Here is a 19,299-nt window from a genome sequence, read left to right on the forward strand (position 1 = left end):
GGCCTGTTTTAGAATTAGTTTTCACCTTTCCTTTTTTTCTTTCTATAGTGCCGGTCTTTTATTTCATTTCACCTCACCCGTGTCTCTTGGTATTAAAATAGTCTTCCTGAATGTGAACTAAAGGGGGGTACAGATGCCTTCCTTTTCTAGATCCGTTTTGTGTCTTTACAGAGTAAAAACTTTATCTGTACTTAGTAAGGCCAACATTTTCTAGGCCCCTAAGAATGTACTTAGGCTCCTAAATAAAAGTGGCCTGATTTTCAGAGGATTTGAATACTCGCGACTCTCATCGAAGTCAATGGATTTCAGTGCCTAACTCGCAGGGCCGGCTCCAGGCACCAGCTTGCCAAGCAGGTGCTTGGGGCGGCCACTCCGGAGAGGGGCGGCACGTCCAGCTATTCGGCGGACGGTCCCTCACTCCCGCTTTTTTTTTTTTTGTACCGCTTGGGGCGGCAAAAACCCTGGAGCCGACCCTGCTAACTTGAGGAAACCATATTTGAAAATTTTGGCTTCCATTTGGTAATGGACTTTTTGGAGAAATCAGACTCCCGGGATTAAATGGTTCCCAATATTTCTTGGGGGTGACAGTGATATGTGCTAATGGTGAAATTACAACATCCAATCGGATGGGTGCCGATGGCAATTTGATTGCTAGTTTTGCTGTCATGAGCAGTGGTTCTGGAATTAGTTTATTGCTGCACCCCCTGGCTTGAAGTAGTAATAACAAACACCAAATACATGGTTTCCATGATTTCTGTCATCAGCACCCCCACTATAAAAATTGATCCAGCACCCCTGATGGTGAGTGATACAAAACAGTCTTAATTACGCTATCAGCAGTGTTAATTTACTTATAGTGCCGATCAGTGGGTGAATCTTAAGAGGCCATCTTCAGTTTAGATAAGTCTCAACATTCAGATGCTTTTGAAATCCTAGTTTAACCTTTGAAGCACGTCTACCCCCTGTCCTCTTTCCTTACATTTTATTCCTTCCTTCTTTCTCCCAACCCAAATGCAGTCTTCTCTTTCACACCAAGCCCACACTTCCTTTTCCCCACAAGCTATCTTCTATGTAGTTGTTTATAGGCCCATCAAAAACCTTATTACTGATTGTTTGAATACTTCTCATGAAAGATATCTTTGATACTGAACTGACAATTATCATGTTCTGGAAGTTATGTCTTAATGCCGCACTTATGGTTAGGCTGCTAAATCAATATCTAAAGAGGCAAGTTGGGTGAGGTAATATTTTTTTATTGGGCCAACTTTCGTTGGTGAGAGAGATTCTGTGTAAGATCGAAAGCATGTCTCTCTCAACAACAGAAGTTGGTCCAATAAAAGGTATTGCCTCATCCACCTTTTCTCTCTAATATCCTGGGACCGACACAGTTAGAACAACACTGCATAAATCAAGATCTAGTAATTTAAAAGAACGGTGTAAATTAAAGTCTGAGTTTATGGATTTTGATGCACTTCCTGTCCCTATTACATCCCCCCAGCCCTGCCTGCTCTATTCAAAAAAGAACTCAAAAATGAGGAAGCCACAGAAAGTGGGACAGCTACTCTCCACTGTGAGTTGACCAAAGCTGCTCCAGTGGAGTGGATGAAGGATCAAAAGGTGCTCAAAGCTAGTGACAAATATAAAATGAGACAGAAGGGTGCCATTGCTGAGCTGACAATCCATGACCTGGAGGAACAGGATGCTGGAGATTATACTTGTGTGTGTGGAGACCAGAAAACCACTGCATCCTTGACAGTGCACGGTAAAACAAAAAATAATATGGGATTTTCTACAATGTCATCTATGATTGCAACTAAGATCACAAACTGATCTTGATATCATCTGTCATTTTATATTGCTACTGTATTTATAACAACCACTGTGAATTTTCTTCACGTAAATGCCATTATTTGGGTTTGGTATAACATTATGGAGGTTTTTTTGCTCCTTTTTGTCTTGTTAATAGAATTTGGGGGTAAATAATTAAGTCATGGCAAAATTACATGCAACCGTTTGAGTTTTCCCCTTAATTCATTTCTTTAATCATATTACCGAGATTTCATTTATTTTAATAGGTAACTTGAGAGAAGATGAGTGGAAAACCAAAGTGACCCATAATAGCTTGCAATTTTAAATAGTACATTGGATACTTTTTAAATGCTAACCTAATAACAGCACAAGTAGACTAGGCGTACCTTCTTGAAAGTTCAGGGCAAGTTTCTTCTATTATATATGTCAGACGATGCCTCTCAGTCTTAACCTGCTACACCACAGCTGTTCTAACACTGAGCTTGACTGTCTCAGAGAACAGACTGCAGTTTGGGCGTAATGTGCTGAACTTAGTGCACTGGAAAAATGGCAACCAGGGACTCAAATGAGACCCATGACATCATTTTAATTTGGTTCTTAGATACTGTATGTTGTAACCCAAATTACTAGAGACTGAAGATTAATACACTAATCTACTGGAGCCACCCAGCTGAAATTATTTCTTGAATTTTAATGCACTCTGTTCATCCTATGCTCCTCAGTCCTTCCTCCACGTTTTAAAAAAGAATTGAAGAATTTGGAAGCCAGAGAAGGTGAAGCAGCCATTCTGCACTGTGAGCTGACCAAGGTCGCTGCCCCAGTCGAATGGAAGAAGGGGCCCAAAGTGCTCAAACCAAGCGACAAGTTTAGAATGAGACAGGAAGGCACCATTGCTGAGTTAGTGATCCATGATTTAGATCTGACAGATGCTGGAGATTATACGTGCATGTATGGAGACCAAAAAACCACAGCTGCCTTAACAGTGAATGGTAAATAATATATCCCAAATTAAGTGCATAATTTTCTACTATCTGTTCTGTGAAAAATAATAGTATCATCAACTGGATTACAGCCCTACTTTCAGCCTGCGATAATTTAGTCTGTATAACTAAAAAGTTAAAATCCATGTGCTGTAATTTTCTTAAATATTGCTGATGAATTTAGCAAAATGTTAGCGGAAATAGAAATAGACTGTTTGCATTGTTTGGACCAGATGTTGGTCATGCACTCATTGCAGAAATTTCCACAGAGAGTTGGGAAATACACCTCAATTTCAACTACAAATCCTTCTGATTTTCATGTTCAATAGTAGGTGTTAAAATGGTAGCATTAATTTTATCACGATAAATGTTATGATGTTACATTCCAAGAATGGGGAATATCATGATAAAAGCCAACACCATGATCAGAGAAATATTTCCTTGTGAATTCTGAACACTTATTACATTTCCTTGGCAGGAAATATAATCATGGCTACTTTCACTGGGAGGTCAGTAATGTGACCTCCAGCGGCTAGTTGACCACATTGGTATGTTAGTGAATTTGCACAGAGCACAAAACCCACCAACACTTAACAGGAGCACGTGAAGGTTGTCATCTTGCTCTTTAAAACTCTCTCTAAATGGAAAATGAGGCAAACACCTGTATGCGACTGTGGTCACCAGACACATGCAATGGAGCATATCATGTCTCCTTCGTTCTTTTGCCAGGGCCCTGAGCGACATTCACCAGCTCACCGCTGCAGTGATGTGCTGGCTATCAAATCTAGATATAAATTTGTAATGGTTGCTACCTACCCAAGTCATACGAAAGAAGAAGAATTTCCTTGGGGAAGTTCTGACAGTCATGTTATATTGAACTAGGCACATTGCAAGGACACATCTAAATGAGAAGTGAGATGTCAGCCAATGCCATTTCATTTGTGACCCTATTATTTTATTTATTATTTGTATTACAATAGCTCCTAGAAACTTCAATCAGGTTTAGAATGATTTGTTGTAGGCACGCTACAAATACAGTAAAAAAGAGGTCCCTGCCCTGAAGGGGATCTGAAAGACGAGGATGGCTCTCTGGCTGTCTCATTCTGTGGAGCATCTTATAAAAGAGAGATCTGCCGTAGGATAGGGTCTTTTCCGAACCCCCCAACCCACCACTATGTGGGTCCTCAGTATGATTAATTCTCTTTCGGGGAAGGCTTTGCAGACCACTGGTGGTCCATGGATCACAATTTGATAATCCTGTGGGTTTGTGTGTTCAAGGTAGTTGCCGTAAGGTGACTGTTCATGTACTCTGTCCATTCTGAACTCCTCAGCTCTGCCTGCACGTTTCAAGGAAGAAATGACAAATGAGGAAGCCACAGAAGGTGGGAGAGCCACTCTGCGCTGTCAGCTGACCAAGGTTGCTTCGGTGGAGTGGAAAAAGAAGCACAAGGCGCTCAAACCAAGTGACAAATATACAATGAGGCAGGAAGGTGCTATTGCAGAACTAGTCATCCATGATTTAGACATCAAGGACTCTGGCGATTATACCTGTGTATGTGGAGACCAGAAGACAACCGCAGCTTTGATAGTGCATGGTAAAAAAAACAACAGATTTTTTTTTTTTAAATGTGTGATTTTTCTACCATCCCCTTTGGAAAACTCAATACTGACAGCCACTAAGCTCCCATTCTCATCTTACTGTAATATGACTCTTCTATAATACATTTTCCTTCTTTTTTCCTGATCTCCATCTAACTCACTGGAGCCCTACTTCTTGTACTTGCTCTTAACACCCTGTGTGTTTTTCTATTTCCCATCTAATTTGTGCATGTTTACACGTGCTTACATTATACTTCTGCTGGAAGGATTTCACTTACTTGCATTGTTTTTGTGTTGCTTGTTTCAGAATGAGCCAGGAGAGAAGGTGGGGCTGGAATTTTTATATTTCTTAAATGAGACGAGCGGTCTTAGGTTGTAATTTGTTAACATTTGGCTGACCATTTGAAGGGCTCAGAATAGTAACACTGCAAGCAGGAGCTGGTTCTGTGCAGTCTTTCTTACAATTCTAACAATACATCCTGCATATTTGTCTTCTTATTTGACCTGCATCACCGCAGTATCTGAGACATTATACAGATTTATCTGCACAATCTCCCTATCAGGTAGGGAAGTATTATCATCCTGCCCATGGAGCACTTGTCCAAGGTCACAAAGAAATTCTGGACTAGAACCCGGAGCTGAATTCAGAGCTCCTGAATCTCTGTTCTTGCCTGACTCTCCTCCTTCCGTCATCATCCTGACCAGTAACACATTTGCTCTTCCAGTCTTGAACCACATATGAGGTGGCCAATTCCATAGTGAGTGGAAGAATGTTTAGACATGGACAGAAGCTTGTGACCATTAACCTCATTTTAATTTATTAGTCATCCTTGGAGGTTGTGAGAATGTTTCCTCACTCTCTGTTCCTTAGCCCTGCCGGTATTTTTCCAAGAAGAATTAAGAAATGAAGAAGCCACAGAAGGTGGTGCAGCCACTCTGCGCTGTGAGCTGACCAAGGCTGCCCCAGTGGAGTGGAAGAAGGGACACAAGGTGCTCAAGCCAAGTGACAAATACAAAATGAGGCAGAAGGATACCACTGCAGAGCTGGAGATCCACAATCTAGATGACAATGATGCTGGTGATTATACCTGTGTGTGTGGAGATCAGCAGAGCACAGCTGTCTTAGCAGTACATGGTAATAACAAGTATCATAACAAATTTAATAATTTTCTAATAACTTTCATAATTTTCAGGTTCATCCAGTGGATTCAAGCATCTGTCCTTGTGTAATTTGTCATTTCTGTATTTTTTCCTTTATTATATTTATTGCATATAGAGTCATCGTCATTCATTTGTTTTTTGTTGAACCTCCCTCCCCGGTACCCCCAACTCCATAATACAATATCTGTGTTAACAGCCTGATCCAGTTACCACTCATTACAGAATAAGTGTGGGATCAGGCCATGTGACGGGGCGCTCTGCTCACGGCAAGCGGGTCCCCATCCTGGCCATTCTGGGGATTAGCTCTGCGCAGCCCGTGCTCCTTCTTGTGGGTGCATTCTGTTTCTCCCTCTGTGGTCCCTCTCTGCTTTGTGACTCAGCTGTCTGGCCAGATCACTGTGTGGTTTTCCCTTCTGGGGATGTGTAGCAAAGTCCCTGCTCACCAGCAATCTCAGGCAGTCCTCCCATTCTCGGTGGCTGGTAGGGGGAGCCCGGGCCCACCCACTACTCCAGGTTCCAGCTCAGGGACCTTCTAAGCAGCAGCGAAGATGTGATTTCTTCCTGTACCTTTCTGCCTTTCTCTGCTCCTCTTCCTTTCCTCATGGCCCTCCCCACTCCTCTGGGTTTGGCAGCCTCTCAACTCCTTCCTCCCAGGGAGTAACCAGCAGGTATTTGTCTCCCCCCCCCCCAACACACCTCCCTGCAGACTACCTCCCTGCAGCCCCTCTGCATCCAAGTTCCTGTCTTTCTATAAGTCCTGCCCATTCCCACACAGTTGAGCTTCCCCTAAGTAAGGATTTCTTCCCAAGCCTAATGCTCCCAGATTGCAGCCTAATTGGCTAATTAGACCCACTTGGCCCAATTCAGCTTTTGCAGTGCCAATGTGGGGAGTCCACCCCATCACACACCCTAAGACATTTTCTACTTTTATCCCCTTCTTCCAGCCTGTGACGTTTTCTATGGTCCCTCTTCCACCTATTCTCTGGTGGTTGTGCTCAGAGCTCCATTTTAATGCTCTGTCTTTTACACCCTCCAGCTCTGCCTGCACTCATCAAAGAAGAACTGAAGAACGAGGAAGTTAGAGAAGGTGGAACGGCCACTCTGCGCTGTGCACTGACCAAAGCCACTCAAGTAGAGTGGATGAAAGGGGACAGTTTGCTCAAAGCGAGTGACAAATACAAAATGAGACAGGAGGGTGCTGTTGTTAAACTGGTTATCCATGATGTAGAACTGAAGGATGCTGGAGATTATACCTGTGTGTGTGGAGACCAGAAGACAACTGCTGGCTTGATAGTGCATGGTAAAACAAAAATCAAAATTCAATTGCCTACCACCCCATCTACTAGTCATTGTGCCTGCATCTATGTCTGGAGCTTTGTTTTTTTTTTAGTAGTTAATTGTTTATATGTATTTATAATTTTTGTTACTTTGCTCTTTATTGCTTGTCTTATTCCTTGGAATTCCACTGGGTGCATTAATAGTCCTGAAATATATTGTGAGGAAAGGAAGCTGATTTCAACTCAAAGAGTTCTTAGCTTCCTTTGTTCATCCTGTTTTTCTTGCTTCCTCTTCACAATGTAATTTTTTTCCATTTTCCCCCAATCACACCAGCCATCTGGCACTTACAATGTTTAATGCACTGTCCGTCCATTCTGTGATCCTCAGCTCTGCCTGCACTTTTCAAAGAAGAACTGAAGAACTTGGAAGTCACAGAAGGCAAAACCGCCACTCTGCACTGTGAGCTGAACAAGCCTGCTTCAGTGGAGTGGAAGAAAGGGCACAAGATACTCAAGGCGAGTGAAAAATACAGCATGAGACAGGATAGTGTCACTGCTGAGCTGGAGATCCATGATCTAGATCTGCAGGATGCAGGAGATTACACATGCATGTGTGGCGACCAGCAGACCACAGCTACGTTGATAGTAAATGGTAAATAATATATTCCAAATTAATGCTTAATACTCTACCATTTGTTTCTGTGAAACCCATTATTGTTCCACAGAAGAGTCACCTAATTCTCTTGGGCTCTTATTAATTTGCGTATAGCTGAAAAAGGAGAACTTCTTGTTTCCATATGACTTAGACGGCCAATTAAAAAAAATATTCTATGTTAGTCATCATCCAATGTGGAGACTGGCTGGACTGAATGTAGATGTGGAGCAGGGCGCATATTATATATGCTTCCTCACACACTTTTTATAGTCCACATCAAACCAAGCTGATCCATTGTATGTTGAGCTTCCTCCGTGCCGTGATTGTCAAATGAACTTTATTTTCCAGGGCATAATGATATTGACCACAATCTGAATGGCCAGAGTGAAATCCCAAAACTAACCAGATTTGATCCTAAGTTATGAGAAGCGAAAGGCTTCAGCATAGTACATGGTACCAGCCACTTATAGGGTGACCAGATGTCCCGATTTTATAGGGACAGTCTCGATTTTTGGGTCTTTTTCTTATATAGGCTCCTATTACTCCCTACCCCTGGTCCCAATTTTTCACATTGGCTGTCTGGTCACCCTAGCCACTTACCACAGACTTTTCAGTTTTAATGCATTGTCTGTTTACCTCATATTCCCCAGCCCTGCCTGTACTTTTCAAGCAAGAACTAAAGAATGAGGAAGTTACAGAAGGTGGATCAGTCACTCTGCGCTGTGAACTAAGCAAAGTTGCTCCCGTGGAGTGGAAAATAGGGCACATTGTGCTCCAAACAAGTGACAAATATAAAATGAGGCAGCAGGGTACCATTGCAGAGTTGGTTATCCATGATGTAGAACTGAAGGATGCTAGAGATTATACCTGTGTGTCTGGGGATCAGAAGACAACAGCTGCTTTAACAGTACATGGTAAAAAAAAACCCTATCAATATTCAATACTAATATGAATACTAATTTTCTAGTATCACTCCTGAAACTCAAACTGTCAGCCCCTGGAATCATGTAATGAGCTTGAGATTAATTTGCCATTTCTCTGTTGCTTCTTCCATCCTACCTACTATTCATTTCTTTCTACGGGATAAAACTTTGGGTCAAAATTCCTGGGCATTGCCAATCCACCCCTCAAAAAGGAGAAAGTAAAGGAAATTCCTTTCAGTTTTTCTCTTTCATTTTGTGTATTTTTCTCATTTTCCTCCACCTCCATTTCATCAGCTGAATCCCAGCCAATTGGGATTCTTCCATAAGTGTTGACATCAGATCTATTGTGCCCTCAGCTCTACCTGCACGTTTAAAAGAAGAATTGAGGAACAAGGAAGTGACAGAAGGTGAAGCTGCCACTCTGCACTGTGAGCTGACCAAAACTGCTCAGGTGGAGTGGAAGAAAGGGCACAAGGTGCTCGAAGCAAGTGAGAAATACAAAATGAGACTAGAAGGTGCCATGGCAGAGCTGGTGATCCACAATCTAGAGGTGAAGGATACTGACGATTATACCTGTGTGTGTGGAGACCAGCAGACCACAGCTACCTTAACAGTAAATGGTAAAAATAAACTGTCAGCTAATACACTATCAGTAATTATTATGTTTTATTCTGCTGCCTCCTTAGAAACAAATTTGGAAATGAATCCTTGCTCTGTGTTCACATTTGCTCTATCTGTTGTACTTCTGCCCACCTCATTCATTGCAACTCCTATTGTTTGGAATAATATTCCTTGGCTGTGAAGAAATGGAGGCTATTTATTCAAAAAGATCCTATCCTATCCCATCGTGTTTTATCCGACTCATCCTAATGCCCCCTGTCCTTCCCTAAAGCATGGATTTTTCCTTTCTTCTGACTCCTTCTTTTCTGGGCAGTGTTCTTTCCCTGTCCTCCTTCCCTAGTTAACACTCATTATGCATGCGGTGAGCTTGGCTGAAATTTGCGTCATAAGAATTAGTTTTGCACTAGGACTTTGTTCCTGTAGCCATTGTTTGTGTCTCCTATGGATGTTTTTATTTTGGGTTATGATTTCTGAGGAGATAAGTGAGAAGCCAACATTCTCTGGTCATGTTTTAGAGGCAGTCCCATGCACCTCGATTTAAAACCAGAAGTGTGTGATTTATGTTTTGCTGTCTAGTTGCTTTCATTATTTTAGCTTGTAAGTGGTCTGAAAGCTTATCGGTGTGCCAGCCTCCGAGAGATTGTGTCCATATAGATAGAATAATAATACATCTAGCCGTGTAAATTGTCAATTCCATTAACATAGGCACGACATCTCATTTGTAATGCTGAGATACTAGCCCATGTAGTTAATTGGGAACAATAGTCGTGAACATGTTATCAGACATTGTTCAGAGGAGATTGTTATCTTTAGAGAGTTGGTGAGACGTATCAAGGCAGGTATCTGAAGACGGTAATGAGGAATGCGTAAACAGAGAAATGAGATCCTGAGGCAGGAGGACAAGTTAGGGTTAAAAGATCTGTGGAGTTTTGATCACTTCTCTGCTCACGGTGAGCCCATCAGCCCTGACTGCATTTTTAAAAGAAGAACTAAAGAATGAAGAGAAAACCAAAGCAAGGAACCATGCCTCAGAGTCAGCTGACCAAGGCAGCTGTAGTGGAGTGGGAAAAGGGGGCAGAAGGAAATACAAAATGAGACAGAAGGAGGCCATTAAGAGAGCTAATTGTCTCCGATCTAGGTGGAGGATACTAAAGATTATGGTCTTAATGCTCCCCTTGCAGATGTGAAAGATAGGTCCATCAATGGCTATTAGCCAAGATGGTCAGGGATGCAACCCCATATTCTGAGTGTCCCTAGCCTCTGATTGCCAGAAGCTGGGAGCGGACGACAGGGGGATGGATCACTTGATGATTGCCTTTTCTGTTCATTATCTCTTCAGCACCTGCAATGGCCACTGCTAGAAGACAGGATACTGGGCTGACCCAGTATGGCCATTCTTATGTTATGTAAGTCAGGAGTAAATCTACGGAGGTCAGTGATGTTTCACAAGTGTAAAACCAGACTAAACAATACAAGAATTCAGACATACATTTCAATTGGGATATAATATCACTTTCCACTTCTCTGCTGTTTCTCCTCCGTTCTTCTCAAGCTCTATCCTCCGTCACTCTTTTCTGATTTCCCCTCCATCCCCTGTTTTTCAACTACAGCAGTTAATTGCCATCAGTCTGTGACACACTGTATATATTGCATCCTTCAGCTCTGCCTCCATCTTTCAAAGAAGAAATGTGCAGTGAGGAAGCCACAGAAGGTGGAACAGCCACTCTGCACTGTGAACTGACCAAGGTCGCTGCCCCAGTGGAGTGGAAGAAGGGGCACAAAGTGCTCAGACCAAATGACAAGTACACAATGAGACAGGAAGGTTGCATTGTGGAGCTGGTGGTCCATGGTTTAGACCTGAAGGATGCTGGAGATTACACCTGTGTGTGTGGAGACCAGAAGACCACAGCTGCCTTAACGGTGCATGGTAAAATAAATAGATATGAGACATTACATGTATGCGTTTTGGTTTACTGTCTTATTTATGACAGCAGTATTATTCCATTGCAAGCTCTTCCTTAGATGGATTTTATTAGCTTGTTGTGTTCTTTTCCCATGCTTTCAATTTGTCTTTTTACATGCCCTTGTAATTTGCTTGTATTACTCTTCCTATGGTTTATAATGGGGAAAATAATTGTGTATATGCAAATGTTCTCAGCTACCTTTCCTCCTTCTGTTTTACTTTATATCCTTCTTAAGGTCCTTGTCCAATGCCCACTGAAGCCAGTGGGCACCTTTCCATTGCATTCTCTGGACATTGGACCAGGTCTTCACCCTGTAGGATTCAATTTTCTCCCCAACACACCAGCCAGCTGCCAGTGTGAACTTTCATGCATTCTCCATTCATTTTGTATTCTTCAGCCCTGCCTCCACTGTTCAAAGAAGAACTGAAGAGCTTGGACGCTACAGAAAATGGAGCAGCGACTCTACGCTGTGAGCTGACCAAGGCTGCTCCAGTGGAGTGGAAGAAAGGGCACAAGGTGCTCAAAGCCAGTGAGAAATACAAAATGAGACAAGAAGGTGCCATGGCAGAACTGGCTCTCTGCAATCTGGAGGTGAAGGACACTGGAGATTATACCTGTGTGTGTGGAGACCAGCAGACCACAGCTACCTTAACAGTAAATGGTAAAAATAAACTGTCAGCTAATACACTGTCAGTGCTTATTATGTTTTATTCTGCTGCCTCCTTAGAAACAAAATTGGAAATAAATCCTTGCTCCGTGTTCACATTTCCTTAATCTGTTTTACTACTCTCCACCTCATTCACTGCAACTCCTTTTGTGTGGAGTAACGTTCCCTGGCTCTGAAGACATGGAGGCTATTTATACAAAAAGATCCTATCCTATCCCATTGTGCTTTATCTGACCACATTCTAATGCTCCCTGTCCTTCCCTGAAGCATGGATTTTTCTTTTCTTCTGACTCCTTTTCTAGGCCTTGTTCTTTTCCTGTTCTCCTTCCCTAGTTAACACTTGTTATGCATGAGGCAGGTTTGGCTGAAATTTGCACCAGAGTTTTGTTCCTATAGACATTGTTTGTGTCTCTTATGGATGTTTTTATTTTGGGGTATGGTTTCTGAGGAGATAAGTGAGAAGCCAACATTCTCTGGTCATGTTTTAGAGGCTTTCCCATGCACCTCAATTTAAAACCAGAAGTGTGTGATTTATGTTTTGCTGTCTAGTTGCTATCATTATTTTAGCTTGTAAGTGGTCTGAAAACTTATCGGTGTGCCAGTCTCCAAGAGATCATGTCCATATAGGTACAATAAGATTACATCTAGCAGCGTAAATTGTCAATTCCATTGACATAGGCACTACATCTCATTTGTAATGTTCTTGTGAGAGGTGAGGTACTGTCCATGATGAATAACATGGCTTTGAGGTTCCAGGCTCCAGGAATTGTCAAACAGTAAAGTAAAAACATGGTCAAACAGTACCAGGAGTTGTTTTCTTTTAAGGATTGGTGTCAGTCATATCGAAGCAGATGTTAGAACAAGATAAATGAGAAATGGTCTGAATGGAAATATCATGAGAAATTAGGGTTCAAACTCTGGAATTTTGATGCCCACTTTGTCCGTGTTGCATCCCTCAGCCTTGCCAGCACTTTTTAAAGAAGAACTAAAGAATGAGGAAGCTAAAGAAGGTGGAAACGCCACTCTCCACTGTGAGCTGACCAAGGCTGCTCCAGTGGAGTGGAAGAAAGGGCACAAGGTACTCAAAGCCAGTGAGAAATACAAAATGAGACTGGAAGGTGCCGTTGCAGAGCTGGTTGTCCATGATCTAGATGAGAAGGATACAGGAGATTATACGTGTGTGTGTGGAGAACATCAGACCACGGCTGCTTTAACAGTACATGGTAATAATATTTTGTCATGAACTAGGTCTAATTTTTCTTATCACCTGCATCCTTGGTAGGAAAACTTGGCTCTGTGTCCACATTTCCTTTATCTGTTCTGTCTGCTTCATTCACTGCAGCTCCATTTTTTTAGAATAACATCCCTTAGCTTTGGTAAACTGGAGGCTACTTGTATAGAAAAATCTCATTCTGCCTCCTCATGTACTATCTAACACATACAATTTCTGCCTTTTCCTTTCCTAAAACACAACTCTGGCAATTCTGGTGTCTTCCTTTTCTGGCATTTTCTTTTCCTGTCTGTCTACTATTTGTATAGGGAAATAAATACTACTCAGATCACAAGAATAATTTAGTCAAAACTTCCTCTGTAAGAACTAGTTTTGCACTAGGGTTCTGTTCCTGCAGCCATTGTCCATTCAGATGGCTTTGCTTTGGAGTCTGATTTTCTGAGGTGATAATGATGATTTCTTGATTTGATCTTGTTTTGTTTTCACACTGATATAAAAATCACGGTTGAAGTCAGTACCTCGGTTTCGAACGAGTTTAAGTGGGAAATACATCACGTCCAAGGAGATTAGACTTAGGCCCATAGTTTGGATTTGGGATTCAAATTTGGGATTTTGGTCTGACCCAACCTTTACATTTTAATGTTGTTTTCTTTTCCAATTTGAGACTGTGCAGGTATGACTTGAAAGCTGACATACTAGCCTATGTAGTTAATCGGGAACAATAGTCATGAACATGTTATCAGACATTGTTTAGAGGAGATTGTTATCTGTAGAGGGTGGGTGAGATGTATCAAGACAGATATCCGAAGAAGATAAATGAGGAATGCATAAGCAGAAAAATCATATCCTGGGGAAGGAGGACAAGTTAGGGTTCAAAGTTCTGTGGAGTTTGGATTACTTCTCTGCTCACGGTGAGCCCGTCGGCCCTGACGGCATTTTTAAAAGAAGAACTAAAGAATGAAGAGAAGACCAAAGCAAGGAACCATGCCTCAGAGTCAGCTGACCAAGGCAGCTCTAGTGGAGTGGAAGAAGGGGGCAGAAGGAATTGAAAGCAAGTGAGAAATACAAAATGAGACAGAAGGGGGCCATTACAGAGCTAATTATCTTGGATCTAGGTGGAGGATACCAAAAATTATGGTCTTAATGTCGTTCCCCCCCGACGTGAAAGATAGGTCCATCAATGGCTATTAGCCAAGATGGTCAGGGATGCACCCCCATATTCTGAGTGTCCCTAGCCTCTGATTGCCAGATGCTGGGAGTGGACAACAGGGGATGGATCCACTCGATAGTCTCCTTTTCTATTCATTCCCTCTTAAGCACCTGCATTGGCCACTGTTGGAAGACAGTATGGCCATTCTTATGTTATGTAAGTCAGGAGTAAATCTATTGAGCCAGTGATGTTTCACAAGTGTAAAACCAGACTAAACAATACAAGAATTCAGACATACATTTCAATTGGGATATAATATCACTTTTCACTTCTCTGCTGTTTCTCCTCCGTTCTTCTCAAGCGCTATCCTCCTTCACTTTTTTCTGCTTTCCCCTCCACCTCCTGTTTTTCAATAACAGCAGCTAATTGCCATCAGTTTGTAACACACTGTATATATTGCGTCCTTCAGCTCTGCCTCCATCTTTCAAAGAAGAAATGTGCAGTGAGGAAGCCACAGAAGGTGGAACAGCCACTCTGCACTGTGAACTGACCAAGGTCGCTGCCCCAGTGGAGTGGAAGAAGGGGCACAAAGTGCTCAAACCGAATGACAAGTACACCATGAGACAGGAAGGTTGCATTGTGGAGCTGGTAGTCCATGGTTTAGACCTGAAGGATGCTGGAGATTACACCTGTGTGTGTGGAGACCAGAAGACCACAGCTGCCTTAACAGTGCATGGTAAAAAGGAAAAGAAACTAATTTCGGAAGTATTTTTAATACCAGCTTTGCTTATTGAAATAATGTCATGGGATCCAAAGCTTGCTATTAAGGCTCGTACTCATACAATAATACAAATATAAGGCCGGAGTACTCTATTTAAAAGAGCTCTCAATAGTACTGCGTTAGAGTCCTCATGCATTTTATACTTAGAAGATGTCTTAAGAGAGGGGATTAAAAGTTTCCTAAAATGAAAGAAGTGACTCATCATCCTTTTTAAATCTGAAAGTTACATGTTTTTATCTTTCTACATTATCTGGGCATCCTATATAAGTGCCTCTTGCAATTTCCCTGCGTCCCCTTCTGCTATTATAGGAATAATGCTTCTGACTATTGGTAGATGAGAGGTGTGGTTTTGTGCACATTTTTGGCTGAATCCTGCATCCTTCACTAACTACCTTGAGATTCAGTAAGAAGACTAGTGTGAGCAAAGCCTTTGACCAATAGTTGGGCCTTTCTGGTGTGCTGTATTCTGTACTTCAGCCCTGGGATGGATGTTTGTGACTCAGGTTCTGTTCCATTTACTTTGAATTGGCCCTTGGTGTACTATAGTAATTTTTATTATGGCCACTCTTTTGTCATGGATCACGTTTGCAATTTAGGAGATATTAAACAGATCTAGAGCAATTCGTTGTACGAGTGCATTGTGCAAACCCAAAAAAGCAGCCCAGGTGAACTGAATTGTTCAGTGAGCTTCACAAACTCTTTGGCAAAACTGGGCCAAGTTTCAGACAAGCCTGCATCAGTTTTGGGCCAGGAATACAATTAAATCAGCAAGGGGAGCAGAAGAGCGTAGCCCAAATGGCATAACAGAGTAGTTATGCAGCAAAAGAGAATTGCAACACAGAATCCCATGCAGGCCCCAAGATGGGCCATGTAACTCTAATTTCATCCCTTAAAACCCTCCTTTAGGAAAAACATTGAAATGCTCAGATGTTCAGATCAACCCTTCCGCCCCGAGAACTTTTCCAAGACCAGGGGGCGGACACAGCATATTGTTTACTTTTGTAGCAATAAAAGTCTCCTGCCACCTGTAAGGTCCTGGTTCATGTTAAGAATGAGCAAAATACATAGCAAGAGCTGCTTCCTGAAATAGATACCTTCTGGTTCTGAAAATATGCACATGACCTGTTTGGGATCTACTACCGTAGATTCCTGAGGTTTTGACACACTAAAATAGTTCAGTGTAGAGGGTTACAGAGTTCAAACTCTTTCTACACTATCTCTCCCCCGAGAAAGCCCAGTTGCTTTATGATGTACGTTCTGTTTTTATTTCATAGCCCTACCAGCACTTTTTAAACATGAGCTTCGGGATGAGGAGGCAGAAGAAGGTGGCACAGTCACACTGCGGTGTGAGCTTACCAAACCTAGTGCTCCAGTAGAGTGGAGGAAAGGCACTACAACTCTCTACCCTGGACTGAAATATGAGCTGAAGCGACAAGGGCCCATTGCTGAGCTGATCATTCATGACTTAAAACTGGAAGATACAGGAAAATATACCTGTGACTCTGGGGATCAACAGACAACAGCTGCAGTGACCATACATGGTAGGCAGAACGTTGCAACACTGGCCACATAAATGTGCTATGAAATAAAGGCCTTCTAATTTTGCCTTAGTTGCTTTGCTGCTGGTCCTCTATTCCAGTGTGTGTTCTGTTGTGCTCTTGGTGTATTCCTCTGAAATCTGAATGGAATGTTCCCCACATCTGGCACATGTGCCAGTCTTGATGGAGTGGGGATTGCCTGGCATACCTAAAATGTTCAAGCAGCAGCAAAGCAGTTAAACAATATGGTGATGTAAAGATACTGATGCCCCCAAGCCATCTGAGTGGAGTGAAGTTGATAGCAAATGAGAATTTGGTGAGCTCTTCTATAACTGCTGTTTGTGTGGGTGACCCCATATTTAAAATGTTTCTCACACTGAATGCGCCAAGTGGATTTTTGTAACCCAAGCTGAAGTCCGTGGAGTTTCACTAGTAATTAATTTGGTCCAACTTCAGACGTCATCTGAATCTGTAGGGCAGGGAATGACCACTACTAGTGAAAAGTGCTATGTTTATGGGTTTGTGAAAAGTGAAAGTTTTTTTTTTAAAACTTTTGCTTCAAATTACTTTGTGCAAATGAAAGGCAGTTTATGTGGCAGAATTGGCTGACTTTCCATCATGAGCAGCTGTTTTTTTATGGCGACAGAGATTTTGCCCAGAAGGGAAAAGCTGTGTCTGGTGAAAGAAACTTTGCTGTCAATCAAATGTTGACTATAGTTACTGTATAACTTAAGTGCTGATGAGAGAAAACACAACGATGAGTTATTTGTTGCTGAATTCCCTTTTCTTTTTCGAGCTGTTCCTTTTTTTATTTTTCATTAATAATAAGTGCAGGCGGGTAGAGTTGTGGGAAACAGATATTTATTACATGTTCTGAGTGGTCAGTGCTACACGCTGATGATAGAGTTTGAATGCAGTTAGTGTTGCTCGACTTACCTGCCTAACCCCCTGGTGTCATACTAAACTAGGTCCTTTCTGAAAGCTGAAACCTTCTCCAATTCCATTCATTTCCCATTGTACTAACCACTGTGACATTTTGAAACTTAATGTTGCCTTTTATGCATTGGCTGAGGATTTATCTATTACTAGTATTATGTATTTATATTACTGTAGCCCTGGTCACAGGCCAGGACCCCACTGTGCTTTGTGCTGTACAAACACAGAACCAAAAGATAGTCTCTGTCCCAAGGCGTTTACAGTCTAAAGGAGAAGATTCTCTAAGCAAAACACAACAGGCTGTTATAAATCTTAAAAGCTGATAGGAGGGAAAGAGACCACGTGGGACAAATTCACTTTCAGATACTGTGTTCTTCAAATGCAGCCTCTTCTGTTCTTGTAGAGATGCTTCCACAGAAAAGTCTGATTAGATTAGATCAGTGGGTCTCAGACGTGTTCATTTTGTGCACTGCTTTGTGAGACAGATCTACTCATGAACAAACTCTGCTCCTAACGCCACAATCTTCCCCCCCACCCCATCCCACCCCCATTTCTTGGTTCAAAAATGGTTCATGCAATGGGCCGACAAGAAGTGGTCCACAGACCAGTGTTAGAGTAACCCTGGTTTAGCTTGTTCTTGATGGACCCTGGCAGATATCTTCTTTTGGGGACTAACATGCACTTAAAATATTTACCTCCCAATTTTTGCAGCTCTGCCCATTGTATTTAAGCAGCCCCTTCAGAATCAGGAGGCTGAAGAAGGAGGTACAGCCACGTTACATTGTGAGCTGTCGAAACCAAACGTTCCAGTGGAATGGAGGAGAGGAGGCCTGGGGCTGCAGCCCAGCAATAAGTATGAAATGAAACAGAGGAAATGCATCGTAGAGCTCTTAGTACATAATCTCCAAGTAGAAGATACAGGAGAGTACAGCTGTGATATTGGGGAACAGGAAACAAAGGCTTCTTTATATGTGAAAGGTAGGTGACCAGAGTCCCTCCCTGACTTTGCTCCTGAAACAATCGATTTGCTTCAGCACACAAAAGGAACATGATTGAATTATATAATTTTGGGGTATAATGATTTTCTTCCTTCCATCTTATTAATATATTTTTTTAAATAAAGTTGCCCTGCACTATTGTCCTGAAGGGCACAGTGATATGGAAGAGGAGATGGTGCTTTATTTCAAGAGATCGTATTTGTTGGTAGGAGCTGGGACGGGGTCAGGCCAGGCAGCTAAAGGAGACTGCTCCTAATGGGTTCTGGGAAGGTGGGCAGGCGCAAGCCGTACAGGTGAGTGCTGGAAGGCAGATATATTAGCCCCAGGATAAGCAGGTCCCTTTTCCGTTGGTAGCTGAACAGGCGTTACTCTGGGTTAATTAGGACATCTGGGGCCAATGAAGGGCCTGCCAGAACCTGTTAAAAGCCTCCCCTCCAGCCAGATAGGGGCGCGCGATAGGAGCTGAGGGAGAAGGGCAAGCTACTGGAGAGCTGGGCAGTGCAGACACTAACAAGCATTAGGAGAGAAGCCACGCAGGTACAGAGGCGAAGGGCGGGAGAATCTCTGCCTAACGGGGCAGATGGCCCTTCTGGGCCCCGGAGATCTGAGGGAAGAGACCCTGCCAGGGGAGAGACTGAACCGGGTGTCTGGTCTGTTGCCACCACGACCGGAGGGGCTACTAGAGACTGAGAGGCTCCACTCCCTCCCCACTGTCTGGGAGGCCGGCAGGGACCCTGCTCCGACAGGGTATGGACAGTAAAACCAGGAGCGTGGGGAAAATTCTGAGGGAAAAGAGAAATACCCCAGCCTGCCGGTAAACGGAAGTGCAGGACCCACTGAAGCAGAGAGGAAGCTTTGTCACAGACCATGAGAGTGTTGGCTTGTAACATGAGTAACGTTCCCATACATTTGAGTTTGAGAGGGAAGCTCTGCAATGAGTCAACATAACGTCCCTGGACATTTGTCTTGATGCACCACTGATGTCCTCTCCAATATTAAACAAAAACAA

General features: G+C 42.6%; 1 protein-coding gene across 20 annotated transcripts in view; it reads left to right on the top strand.

Annotated features, from left to right (window-relative positions):
- The window catches only part of OBSCN (obscurin, cytoskeletal calmodulin and titin-interacting RhoGEF), a 296,265-nt gene that overhangs the window by 134,206 nt on the left and 142,760 nt on the right, over positions 1-19,299 (top strand). For 10 of the 20 annotated variants that reach the window (XM_034759817.1, XM_034759797.1, XM_034759802.1 and 7 more), the window contains 14 exons: positions 1,499-1,762; positions 2,532-2,798; positions 4,121-4,384; positions 5,260-5,523; positions 6,586-6,849; positions 7,215-7,478; positions 8,132-8,395; positions 8,761-9,024; positions 10,686-10,952; positions 11,387-11,650; positions 12,616-12,879; positions 14,507-14,773; positions 16,093-16,359; positions 18,004-18,270. In XM_034759817.1, the coding sequence (XP_034615708.1) occupies positions 1,499-1,762; positions 2,532-2,798; positions 4,121-4,384; positions 5,260-5,523; positions 6,586-6,849; positions 7,215-7,478; positions 8,132-8,395; positions 8,761-9,024; positions 10,686-10,952; positions 11,387-11,650; positions 12,616-12,879; positions 14,507-14,773; positions 16,093-16,359; positions 18,004-18,270 (3,711 nt within the window). The remainder of the gene's footprint in view (positions 1-1,498; positions 1,763-2,531; positions 2,799-4,120; positions 4,385-5,259; positions 5,524-6,585; positions 6,850-7,214; positions 7,479-8,131; positions 8,396-8,760; positions 9,025-10,685; positions 10,953-11,386; positions 11,651-12,615; positions 12,880-14,506; positions 14,774-16,092; positions 16,360-18,003; positions 18,271-19,299) is intronic. The other 10 variants (XM_034759798.1, XM_034759800.1, XM_034759801.1 and 7 more) reach the window with 10 other exon arrangements.

Source organism: Trachemys scripta, chromosome 2 (genome assembly GCF_013100865.1).
Source record: "Trachemys scripta elegans isolate TJP31775 chromosome 2, CAS_Tse_1.0, whole genome shotgun sequence".
Classification (NCBI taxonomy): domain Eukaryota; kingdom Metazoa; phylum Chordata; order Testudines; family Emydidae; genus Trachemys; species Trachemys scripta.